The sequence below is a fragment of the Belonocnema kinseyi genome, chromosome 3, assembly GCF_010883055.1.
Source record: "Belonocnema kinseyi isolate 2016_QV_RU_SX_M_011 chromosome 3, B_treatae_v1, whole genome shotgun sequence".
Lineage (NCBI taxonomy): Eukaryota > Metazoa > Arthropoda > Insecta > Hymenoptera > Cynipidae > Belonocnema > Belonocnema kinseyi.
Window position 1 is genome coordinate 14704722 of NC_046659.1, and position 13816 is coordinate 14718537.

A 13816-nucleotide genomic window follows, 5' to 3' on the forward strand; every position below is an offset into this window, starting at 1 on the left:
CTCGCACCACAGAGCATGCAGCCGTGCCATGTAACCCCGTTGACGGGCCACACTCGCATCGTAGCAGTCTAGCAAGTCGTGATTCAGTCGCTCCGTCCACCCGAAGGTCAAGACAGTACGCGTCCCGCAATCAGTGTGTAATTAACTGCAAAACATCTGGCGCGAACTCCGGATCTATTATCACACAGTTAACAAGTCAAAGCTGCTGACCATCAGGCAACATATTGTTGAGAGATTACGGATACTATCTGACCCTAAGAGAAGTTAACAGCGTAGAGAGAGGTGGGTCTGAGCAAATTGACAGATTCTGTCCGACCCATATTGACTCTTCCAAGACCCTCTACTTACAGGCGACCACCCGCCCTAACCATAGGAGGTCGAAGTATTTTTGAGAGAAGTCTACGAAGTGCAGCATTTACTGGTATTGTTCGAAAAATCGGACTTGTGTGGAAAGAAATGTATGACCAACGCCTCTCAAAGAAAGGCGTAGCAGGATGTCGGGAAAACCTGCTCATCGACAGATGTGTCTGCAAAGATGCAGCATCCTACCAACGTGACCTATCGATGACCTGGATTGATTACCGGAAAGCTCAAAGATTCATCCGCAAATCGTGAGGTGTATAGAGAGATGGATGGTGCTTTGGAAAACCAGATTTGCTATGACCTTTCAGAGAGAGGTCTTTCAGGGCGGCACCATGAACCCACTCCTCTTTTTCCTCACATTATTGCCACTATCTCGAGCACTTCGCCATTCCGACGGGTACTTGTGCGGCATACCTGCAGATCGAAAGTAGAAGGAATATGCGCCAAGGTTTATTTAAGACGAGAAAAACTGTTTGGCATCTCTGAAGTCGCAAATGGAAGTGACACTCTTCGTAAATTCGTCCGGAAGCCTGATGAAATAGGCAAAAGATCGTTTCTCTACAAGGCAGTGAAGGAGGTTGCTGCAACACTCGAACTTCGCTTCAGTATCAGGGGTAAGCAATATGCATCACATCTGATCTATCTCGATTACTCGCTAACTTTTGCTTTCCTCAAATCACCTGGATTGAAGTCGGGCACGGAGTGTTTTATTTTGGCATGTCAAGACGGTGTCATTTCCACCTCAACATTCCGTCGCCACATTTTGAACCAACACATTCCGCATTATAGCTGCAAGGCGTGCCATGCACACCGCGAGCATCTGTCACACATGCTATCTAGTTTTCCAATTCATACGGGAACGACCTGCATCCGAAGGCACAATGCGGCACTAAGAGAGCTTTATTACCATCTCTGTCACTCTTACGGCATTAACCTTAATATCGCTCCTCTAAATACTCCTAGGGATATCGAGACAATCGTCGAGAATGAGAAGTGCCGCATATGCTAGAACTTTATATTCTCGGCAATTGTTTCTATTGCACACTTGAGGTCTGACATACTTCTTCTTGACTTCGAGAAGCGAACAATGTTCGTTATCAAATGATAGCTGACAAAAACGTCATAGCCAAGAATAATAAAAAGAAGGAGAGGTATAGAGAACTTATAAGGGAATCGCGAGGCTTTTACCCGGAATATTCGTTTAAACTAATCGTCTTTATAATCGGTTCTCTTGCAGGTGCCAAGCTTTCACTGGTTAACAGCCTGAAAAGCATCTCTGCCTGTCAACAATATGGTAAAACACTTGCGGGAAAATGTAAAAGGCGGTCGTCCTTCGGTCGCTTTGTGTCCATATGGTGCACGAGACTTTTGTTGGATCGTCATATTGATTCAATCACAGACTCTGACCGCCTATCTTACGGGCATGAGACGTGGTTATGACTGAAATTTTACCGCGATTTCGCTGGGATCAGATGCAGTTTTTCAGATAAGCACCCGATCCCGTCAAAATCCTGCCATTGTCATGACAAACTTCTTAGTATATTTAAAGTAAATTTACAGTGTGTAAATAACTGAAGTTACTGCCCAGTGGAGAAATAATACACAGACATTGTTTGAACCTTTTCAAAATATTTATTGTCAAAATAGTTGATATAATAAAAATGTATTGTTTAAAGTTCTAATCTCCAGTCTTTATGAGATTTTCTGCGATTGAAAATTATTCAATTTATCTATATCGGCTTTTTCAAAGCTATTTTAGGTTTCCTTATTATTTAAATGAATGTTTGATGGCCTTGTCGCTTGAGAAAACCAGTGTGCGAGCAGCAGTGAATCGCGACAGATCGTTGTCCGATCTTCTCGGATCAGTAAAGTGATTAACTCAGTAAGGACATTAAATCTTAGATCTTACACGAATGTCTATATAAACGAGTGAGTGATCTGTGTGGTTCTCAAAAATGGTCTTAGTCTGCCAAGTATTCTATACTTAAAATAAAACTTGAGCTATTCATTATTTCTAACGATTCTTCTCTGTCTATTCCTGATCTGGCAATATTAATTATTTATAAACATAAACATTAAACAAATGACCTTTTGAGCCGGATAGAAGATCGTGAAAAACATTCAAAAGTGTAAAATTAATACAGAAAAGACGAAAGTGAGAAATTTTATTGAGTATGTTAAAAAGTCTCACATTCATCTCTCCGCCTGCAACCCCAGGAACCTCTCACGAGTCAAAGAGGTCTTGAGCATATGGAGATGTTATTAGATTTTAAAACATTGTGGCAGCATATGTTTAATATCTATAAATTCTTTTTTATCTTTTCCAGAAAGAGATGCAAGATACAAAAAATGGAAAATGGCTGTTCAAAGAAGTTTAGGTTGGGCATCGGTGAAAATGTCCGATCAAATGACAGGTACAGTTAAAAGAAACCAGCTCTTCTTGACTAAGGAATTGAGCCCAGTAAAAAATACCTTTCTTATCCTTACTTATAAAACTCCCTTATCCTTGTTTTTTTGTATAAAACGAATTTTTTCATTGAAAAGTGACAAAAAGTCTTAACCTGTTTACTCCAAATGTAAATAAACACACTTTTCAAGACGTCTGCATGGAAAATGTATTAGAGTGCTTTATTACGATTGAACCCGGAATATTCTAACGTCGTTATAATCGGCGCTTTTGGAGTTGCCAAGCTTTCACTGATTAACAGCCTGAAAAGCATCCCTGCGTGGCAACAATATGCTAAAACACTTACGGAAAAATGCAGAAGGCGGTCGTACTTAGGTCGCTCCGTGTCCTCAGGGTGCAGTTTTCAGATTAGAACACGACCCCGGCGAAATCTCACATTTAAGGGGATATACGAAGAAGCTTCAATCATCTATTCCACTTGCTGCGAGGTCTTTAATACACATTTAAATTATGTTTAGGTCCTTAAAAACAATTAAGATGAATAAATTTGACAAAAATACTTATTTTCATGTTTTCAATTTTTAATATCTTGCAATTTAAAGGTAACGCTTTAAAAAGTAAATGAAAATTATTAGAATGAATATAACTAAAGATATCAATTTACACTTTAGTTTCGTGTATATGAATCTCTTAGTGTCAGTTTTCGAACGTTTGGAGCCTTCTTTCTGTGTTCTTCCACAACGTTTGTCATACTTTGATTTTCTACTTCTGATTTTGTAAGAGATTCATTAAAGTCGGACGACATTTAAGCAACAGAACGCTTAGCAGAATCATTGACAACCGTTAATGAACTTGGAGTACGTTTCGCATCATCCAATTTCTTATTAGTATCAATCGTCTCTATTTTAAATCCTCGACTAATCCATTCCTTATATAATTTCAAACTTGTTATTAATTTTCGCTTTTCCTAAATAGCAGTTTTTGAAGAAAATAGCGATAATTATCTGCTGCACATAATTTTAATTGTCGAAAGAGAAATAGATCATTGACTGCGGCATCACTGCCATTTTGGCACGAAATCCAGGCCTTAACGTACAGATGGCATGCGGATAAACAAAACTCTTGCAGATTTTTTGTTTCACTGGCAGTGAGTCTAAACTCATATCGGAAAAGGTAAATGTTCAAATAATAATTTACCTTCGCCATCCATCTAGCTAAGTGGTAGGCTTCAGGAAAAACGGAATATCTGAACCTTTAGATGGTCCAAATTAAACTTTAATAGTCTAATATTTCTGCTTCTGAAAATGACTAGTTTCCTAACTTCTCTTCGTTACCGGTGAAATGTACCCATTTTGTTGTCCTTCCTTTTACCTGCCTCTCTTTTTCACGGCACAGACGCTCTGCTTCTTTAGCTTTGGATTCTTAAGTCTCTTTTCTCTTTCTTGAATAATCATATTTTCTGAATTTTCGCTATTAATCTTCTTTTGCGGATGTCCTCGTTGATGTTCCTAACAACTTTTGTTCTTATCATATTCAATCGAATTTACGCCATTTGAATCAGCTATGTCAAATAAAGATTTCAGTTTTTTAGCCAATTTATCTTGTTTAAATTTTTAAGATTTAGAAAGGGTTCTTAATTTATTGTTCTGAAGTAATGTGTATTCTCGAAATTAATTCTTTATCTTGCGGACAATATTAGCTTGAAGAGCTAGCGGAATTCGCGCTAAATGCCATATGTTCATCAAGTCCACAGTTACCAATTTTGCATTTTCCAAAGTAGTTTTTTCTTTAAGCTGTGATGGTAGAAAATTTTTGCAAAATATCAAATAAATGGGTAAAACATTTTCCGGTAGATCCGACTGAAATGGTCCTCTGAATAACCTTTTAATTTTATTCTCCGTTTCACGCTTTTTTCTATTCGAAGTCATAGATTGGAAGTGAGTTGAGCCTCTGAACAAGAAAATAAGAACATACAAATTCAAGTCATAAGGTTAACAAAATAAGCCGAATGCATCAATGAAAACAAGGTATAAATTATAATATTTTGACTCGGTAGTTGGACTTGTTCCGCAAATACCCAATAAACACTAAAATAAGTACGATAAACTAAGTAAATAAAATAAATACCCAATGAGCAACGTGTGTACGAATATCGATCGATGTGATTGAAAGTTTACATCAATTTTTGTTAGCATTTGTGACCCCAAATGCGATCAATATATTATCGCCCGCGTGAACTCGATGCTACGGACTTTTTTGGATAAAAATTGGTCAGTTCGTTGGAATATTTTCGAGTTCTCGAAAGGCATTAGTCGTGAAACGATATTTGACCGAATATGTATTTCTTGCACAGCTGTTCAAAACCCACGTTTGTTAAATTTTCGATCAAATAATGCCCCACGCGAGTAGATATTGCGATAATATTGATTTATTGTTCAAATAAAGAAAAATGAAAAGGTACTTAAAAATGCTACATTTGATTTCTAGAATTATGGTTATGCTTTTTAATTACTTTCATTGTATCATTGTTTAAAAGAAAATAACGTCACGTACTAGGCAGTCTGATAAGTCCCTGAAAACTGAAACACGGAGACGTTTTTTGGCTAAAGGCGGTTTTATTTTTCAACATACTCTCCTTTTAGGTCGATACAGCGAGTCCAACGATTTTCTAACTTTTTAATACCGTCCGATAAGTACTCGATCGGAAGGTCTCCAAAATACGCCTCAGTTTCCGCTATGAGCTCCTCATTTGAGTAAAAACGCTTACCGGTGAGTCATCTCTTCAGGTTAGGGACAAAGTAATAGTCGCGGGGGGCCAAGTCTGGTGAATACGGTGGCTGAGGAACCAATTCGAAGCCGATTTCATGCAATTTTGCTTGTGCAACTAAGCATGAATGAACAGGCGCATTGTCGTGATGATAAAGCGGTTTTTTCTTTTTCAAATGCGGTCGTTTTTCGGCGATTTCGATTTTAAATCGGTCCAATAATGATGAATAGTATGCTCCGGTTATGGTTTTACCTTTTTCAAGATAGTCCACGAATATTATGCCATGTGGATCCCAAAATACGGAGGCCATAACCTTTCCGACCCATTGTTGCGTTTTTCGACGCTTCGGAGCACTTTGACCCGGTGGAACCCACTGTTTTGCCTGTTGCGTTGACTCAGGAGTATAGTAGTGGATCCAGGTTTCATCCATGGTTATGAATCGGCGCAAAAACTCGGTCGGCTTACGCGAAAATAATGCCAAGTTCTGCTGGGAAGTTGTCACACGAATTCGTTTTTGGTCCACTGTGAGCAAACGCGGCACCCATCGCGCGCAGAGCTTCTTCATGCCCAAAACTGAATGCACGATATTGCTCACACGTTCCAATGATATGCCTACAGCATTAGTTACCTATCTCAATTTCACTTTGGGATCATTCAACATCATTTCATGGATTTTTTCGACATTTTCTGGTGTAGTGACCTCTTTTGGGTGCCCAGATCGTTCAGCATCAACTGTGCTCGTCCGGCCACAACGAAACTCGGTAAACCACTTATGAATCGTTCCAATCGACGGTGCAGAGTCCGGGTAATACTTATCCAGCTTGGCCTTGGTCTCGGATATCGTTTTCTTGCGAAGATAGTAGTGTTTGATAAAAACTCGAAACTCAGATTTTTCCATATTAAAAAAAACTCGGAGGTTAGTCGCTTCTCAGTGCTGTAACTTGTAAATGCGTAAACATAAATGGCTGAAATTTTGACAGGCGTCATTTGAAGGATCGTATGAAGATGATAATAATAACGAATAGATAGGACTCCACAGCATCTTAATTCTAGACCGCTTAGTTTGACATTAAAACGATACGACCAATATGCGATGAACATTCTAGCCATTTTTCGACGCACGAGTGCGACCGGAAAACGATCGTTTCTATGACCGCAACAGCGATCAATATTCAAATGAAAGAAACGGAACGCTCTCATTACGATGGAATGTTGGGTCAAATTTCTATCCATTCCCATAATTCTACAGCGTGAAGTAAAAATTGACTGAAAGGAGACTCCACTTTTGGCTACATGGGTAAAGAGTGTTCACAATATCGGAAAAATAAATACCTCTATATTGATAAATTCCAGAAATTGTAATTTATTTAATTAAATAAAGTTTGAAACAATTGGGGTGTCTAGTTAGACATTACTCTCAACATAATTCTCGTCATAAATAAAAAATCGCCAAAGGCTCGAATAACGACGTTCCAGACTAATTCCGAAAAGTTAGGCTTCTCTGTCTGGAACTCCATGACAGGCAATTTCAAAAGAAAATCACTTAAAAACTCTAATTTCTGTGATCTAGAATCGAGCTAATCGAACCCTGAGAAAATCATAATTTCTTTATTTTAAAAAAAAACTCAAAATAAACATTTCTGAAAATTTTGTAAATTTTCAAACACAAATTTTTTAACTGCGTAAAACCGCAAATAAATAAATCTCAAATAGGCACATGTCTATAAGCGCACAATTCTCGACGCTCAAATTTCTTAAAAGATTCACTAAAAAGGGGTTGGAGTAAGAGGGAGTTCATAATGACACTTGAAGGATGTTCAATTCATGGAATTTTAATAATCGTGATTGGAAGTCCATTTTTAAGGTTAGAAAAAAAAATAGAATAAATTTCGACAGAGGCACAGTTCTTTAAAATTCCAAGGGTGGAGACAGGGGTTTGATCGTACTACTGTATAAATAAGGGGATAGGAAGAGGCAGGGAAATTATAGAGGAATTACGCTAATGAATGCGGCGTACAAAATACACGCGATGGTGTTGGCAGATAGGCTGCGGAAGGATGTTAAGGGGAAAGGAATATTGCCGGAGACGCAGGCGGCATTTAGGGAGGGAAAAAGTACTATTGACAATATTTACGTCTTTCAGCACGTGGTGGATAGATAACTAACCAAATGGGATGCCAAAATGTACGCGTTTTTTGTAGATCCATAAGGCGCGTTCCCTTAGGTGGATAGGGGGAGGTTGTGGCAGGCAATGGAAAAGAGAGGATTGGAGAGAGGCCTGATCGAGAGGGTAAGGGACGTATATGAGGAGACGAAAGATAGGACGAGAGGAGGGGAGGGAATCTCTGAGGGTTTCTTTATGGATAGGGAATTGAGCCAAGGGTGCCCGTTTAGCCCAACGCTTCTTGTAATTTTAATCGCGGATATGTAAAGTAAGCTAGCGGCCAGAGTGGTAGGAGGAGTTATGATAGGAAGAGTCAGGATATGGTCACTCGCATATGCAGATGACATAGTGCTGCTAGCAAAGAGCGAAGAGGCCGTAAAGGATATGATGAAAAGGTTGAGAAAATACTTGGACAAAGATAGCTTAGAATCAAATGCGGACAATTCGAAGGTTCTGGTGTTTAGGAAAGGAGGTGGGAGATATAGGGGAGGGAGTGGAAGTGGAAGGGAAAAGCGTTACAGGAGGTGAAAGAGTTTTTGTACCTGGGCTTCCTGTTTCGAAGGAATGGGGAGTGGATGGTCATATAAAAGAGAGGATGAGAAGGGCAAATGTGGTGATGAGGTAGGTGTGGGGGCTGAGGAAGAGGTTGTTCGCAGATGAATTTGTGAGGAGAATGAAATAGTTTGATTCGCTAGTGATAAGTGTCTTATTTCACGGAGTGGGGGTATGGAATTGGAAGGTAAGTGAGGAGGTAAATAGGATACAGGAGAGGTATGTAAAGTGGACGCTGGGGTTGGCAAGGAATACGCTGAACTATATTGTCAGGAGGGAGACAGGAAGAATGAGTTTAGGGATTATAACAGGGAGTCGAGCGTTTATATATGAGGAGAAATTTTTGGAAGAGGGGGAAAGTAAATTGATTAGGGAGTGTTGGTGGGAGAAGGAGAACAGAAGTAGGGGTGCGAATATGGAGGTAGAAAGGGAAAGGTATTTCAGAACAAATGGATTGCAGATGGATGAAGTGAGAAGGATGCACGAGGAAGGAAGGTATAGGAGTTAGTTTAGAAGAATGGCATCGACAAAGAGAATGCAGAAGGAGAGGAGAGAATAAGAGAGTCAAGGTTTAAAGGGAACAAGGTGTTGATATACCAGGGGAGAGAGCGCAATATTTGTATCAGAAAGAAGAGCAAGGAAGTCAGAAAGTTATAGCGCGAATGAGATGTGGTTTGATGGAGGATTCTAATAGGTTCTGGCTTTCTAGAGAGAAGAAAATGTGTGAATTGTGCGGGAAGGGGGATGCAAAAATTTAGTACTTGTTGGATGAGTGTGAAGAAGTGGAAAGGAGTGGCATAAGCATGGAGGTACTGTTGCATGAAAGGGGGAACAAAAGGGCAGTTGCATGGTGAAGGAGGTGTTGGGTAACATGAAGAGGAAGAGAAGGAAGGACGAAGAGGATGGAGAAGGAAAGATTGTAAATAGGAGAGGAAGTAGGTGTAAGAAAACTGTAAATATTATAGGTAGTAGCTAAGTATTAGGTGTTAGCCGCAGAGGCAGGGGCTGGCAATGCGAGTTATAGCGAGAAAATAGCGAGGCGAACTTAAATGGGGCTCGGCTAAATGTCCATAAATGGGCACGGGGCGGGGGTTAAATTATATAAATCAAACAATTTTAAGGCAACACTCGACTGGGGCACAGTTTAATCATGGCACAAGGGAAATTCAGAAAAGAGGGGAAAGCATTTCACAGATAAATAGTACCGTAAATAATGACTTTACAAGACATAAATATAATAAATAAAGGCCCTGTTAGGAAACCTCCATCTCCACCACTTGTCACGTCTAATTCTCAACAAAATGAAAATCTTCAGATTTATAAAATTGACTTAACGTGACCACGTGTCGAGCGTAGCTCTCTTTCATATATTAAAGAAGTAGGCCTTAGCCGCAGTATCCAAAAAAATGGTGTTCGGGAACTTCCGGGGACGTGGAGAGTGGTTCAAAACGTTCTCGGTGATTTGCCTAACACTCTACTCGACAAAAACTCTTTTAAAAGAAATGCGAACGAAAAATGTCAATTTGACACGGCTGCGTTAGGCAGAGAAGAGCAAGCAATGCAACGACGGTCCTGGACTCGGTCTCGGAATTTTTTCTCCTTCTTTCCGGCGTTCCTATTGGCGGTGACGCCGCATCGGAGATGGGGTGCTGGGTTTACATTCCACGGCCGTATAAATAAGTGGAGCTTCGTAAACTGTTATTTTTTGGGTTTCATCCTTCTTCCCTCTATTATCGCCAGAAATGATCCAGCGTTGTAATTTCTTCATCCTTACTCAATACTAAAAAATTTAAAAAACGAAAATCCCTAAATGTCAAACAAAAAGTTATTAATTAAAATTTGTGATCAGCAAGAATTTTACAACGTCACAGAGTGAAACGTTTTAGATTAGCAAATTAATTTAATAAATTTAATTCCGGGTTTATTCAGGATTTAAAATTTAAAACAGTAGGGAAATTTAAGAATGAGAGGGTTTAAAATTTAGTATGGGCCTTAGCAGAAACCTATAGAGAAGATAGGGTGCATAGGTACGATAACAAAATTCTATTAAGAACAAAAAAAGTAGTCAACAGTAGTTCCAGATCAACAGAGTGTAAAAAATAGTGCCCACTGTCTTTGATCAATTTTATAAAGATAAATTAAATATAGGATTTTCATTCTTAATTTATAATAATGATAATATTGGCAATCATTTAAGATACATTTTTTATGTTTCAGATGAACGATATCGGGTGTTGGCATCCATCCCGGCGAGTTGGTTCATAATGACAAGTTTTATTTTGTTAAAAATAAGTCATTATTTTAAGAAACAGTGATTTAATTGTCCAAAAATTAGAATACAAACTCCAATACGAGAATTGTCAAATCGTAAATTTTTCTTGATTGTTCGCTAAAAATAGTTTAGTACTAAATAAATACGTATTACTGTTTTTTCTTTTAATCATCCTAGTGGACAGAGACATGAGTAGTCTTTGGGGCGTTTCTAAAAACGTGCCTGGGACACAAGTGCCGGTCTATTTACTTTCCTCTGGACGTCTAATGTTCAAGAGCAGCGTCATAGAAACTAGTGTGTCTTAGGAATTTTTCAAAGAGGAATCGTGCCCTTATAGTTGTTTTAGCTGCCTATAATCCAGAATAATGATGTATATTGTGTGAAATTATAAAAATCATGAAATTTTTGTTTGAATTGAAAATTTCCCACATCAGAACTTTTTTTCAACTTTAGTATTGTACAATCAAATCTATGTATGTCTTATTACGCAGAAAAGAAAACCATTCATTTTCCTTATGCTATTGGTTATCTGCGCAATAACGCATATATGATTTCGATCGTACGTGCCAGAAATGTATAGAACATATCTTTCTGTATTATTAATAGTATTGGGGAAGTTTCTTGTCATCCCCAGAATGTTCTTAGAACGATCGATTTCCACTCAACTGGAGGTATATGTCATCTAACGTGTCACTTTCCACAACACCAGAAGAGGATTAAGTGAGAAAAATCATTCATTCACTCTACAGTAATCCGTGAAATGCAAAACACTTGACACTATGATATGCTCACTTTTTAGAATTGACATACATTTTTACGGAGGTATTAATTTTCAATTTAGAATTTATAATGAATTGCAAACGCGCAGTACAAAGGGTTCTTGTGTCACAATTTGGATTTTTCATAACCTCTCCCAGTAAAAGCGAAAACCAGACTAGGGTAAACAGGTTGGAAATCCGAATCAGAAAGAGTATTAATTCCAAAATTGAAGCTCATTGGACTGCATTTCGCCAAGATGGCTACGAGTCTTCCGCATGAAAATCGATACCAAACTAAAAAGAGAATACGGAACGCCGCCCATTTGGCCGAAACGTCCACTACGTGAACTACAGCCTTCTAAACTTGTAAAAGGCTTTTCAATATTAGGAAGCAAACATTTCCCTTCTGGCTGGATTTTCATAAAATTTGGTGTAGATGAGTTTTTTAGGCCGCTAATTATGAATTCAAGGTCAGAATTTCAAAATTCAGCCAGTGAGATGGCTAATTGATACAAAAATCTACATTTTATATAAAACTATATGCGTTACTGCACGCTCTGTACCCAAAAATACGATTGTTCTTTGTAAACATATTATATTATAGTTTCATGAATGTAACCATCATTCATTGTTTTTCAGGAGAAAAAATGTTGTCTTGAAACAAAACCACGGCCTCTTACCTGTTTTGTTTGAACCACATAAATATATTTTTTATACAGATAGAGTTATGAAGGTGCAAGATTAGGTAAAATTATAATTTTATTAGGATCAATATCTGCTGCAAAAGCATTCCTGTTGTGAAAAATTAAAAATCCTCTTCAGTTTAAATTGAAGGGGAAATTCCATTTACGTTAAGAAACATTCTCTTGACACAATAGCATATTTCGCTGAATGTTTAACAGCGACAGAAGTATGCAGTAATTTCATGTAATTCCGAAAATTTTTATTTATTACCGCCGCCATATTATATCCGCCATTGCCAGTATTACCATTTTCATATTACATTTGAAATCAGCCACTTCAGAAACCCCCTTCTATCGAGTATTATACAAATACGAGTAAGACTAAAATTCAGATAATATGATTGACATAATGGAGCAGCTTCTTTTAAATTGTAATTTTAGATGTTATATTCAAAATCAACAATCCCAACAACTTCATTATATAAAGATTAAGGCAAATATATGCAAATTTTTCAATTTTGGTCGCCATATTAGATCCGCCATTTCGAATTTGTCATTTTTGACATCAAATTCGAAATTTACGAGATTTGATTCCTTTGTACACAAAGTTTTAGAGAAAAAAAACGTAATCTCGAGTTTTGGCCACATTTTATGGTTTCTGGGCCACTGTGAACTTCAAAACTTTAAGTTGAGTCCAGATTATGCAATTCGCGGTCGACATAAAAATTAAAGTATGTTTAACGTAAGACTTAAATTGTACCTGAATGCGCCCGCATCTTATTGCTGGCTTGAGTTTTTGTGGCGTTAACGTTCCACTGTTCTCGCGCATCCAGGTACGATGTACGACATACGTCAATGTTTATATTGGCTGTGAATTACCTGTTCTGCACTCACCTTTACATCTACCTTACTTCATTATCTACCCTCATAATGTTAGATGCGGATTTTAATTAATTTTGTAACATAAATGCTTACAAACAGCAGTCGATCGTTGCACTGTTTCATCCACATCAGTATGTAGGAAGAAATATTATGAAAATACCGAAAGAATGAATTCTAAAAGTGTTTGGTAGAAATATTGAATAATGTAGATGACGTAGAATACTGATAACAAAATAAATTTTATTCAGGACAAAATAGAAGTTTGTAAATAATACTTTTATAATATTGATATTCATAATATTTCAGAAAAATGTATGCAAAAGAGACAGAGATCTGTAATAGGATTATGCGGGTGCATAAGTTTTACAGAAAAGTTTGTAAGGTATTAGAGATTAATGCATCTCATTTCCACAATAAAAGTATCAGTACGTTTTGAGAAGAACGGGTACAAAGTTTTACATAAAACTTTTCTCATGATTCCAATAACCTCTACTCTTAGTGATTTAGAACATATATTCTTGAATTTTCTTAACATGAATTACTTTTACATTTTGAATACATATTTTTTATTCTTATATTTTCTAGATTTTTTTATATCTTGTTCCAATTCAGTTTAATAGGGTCCATTTCCAATCATTCAGATTATTTCTTCGAATTTTACAAGGATTCAGGTTGCATTAAAAAAAAATTTCCCTGTTAATTTTCATTATATTGAAATCTTATATCAGCTTGGGGGGAATAGTAAGCGATACTAAGCGATCACCAAATGATTAAAAAAAAAAAATGGTTGAAAAATATTTAAAAGTAAAGATAACACAAAAATTTTTTAAATGCTGCAGTTTTCGTTGTTTTGACCACTAACCATGAAAAACCATCACGAAATGACCACTAAAAGACCACCGAGCGATTCTAAAAAGAACTTAAAAATCAGAAAAGGGAGAGCATTAAGGATGTCAACATTTTTTAAA

At 37.5% G+C, this 13816-nt stretch overlaps 1 protein-coding gene across 1 annotated transcript in view; it reads left to right on the plus strand.

The window, feature by feature from the left end:
• The window catches only part of LOC117168967 (glycerol kinase), a 64666-nt gene extending 53744 nt beyond the window's left edge, over positions 1-10922 (plus strand). The window contains exons 11-12 of the mRNA XM_033354975.1: positions 2691-2777; positions 10471-10922. Of these exons, the coding sequence (XP_033210866.1) occupies positions 2691-2777; positions 10471-10568 (185 nt within the window). The 3' untranslated portion in view covers positions 10569-10922. The remainder of the gene's footprint in view (positions 1-2690; positions 2778-10470) is intronic.
• Positions 10923-13816: the final 2894 nt, after the last annotated feature.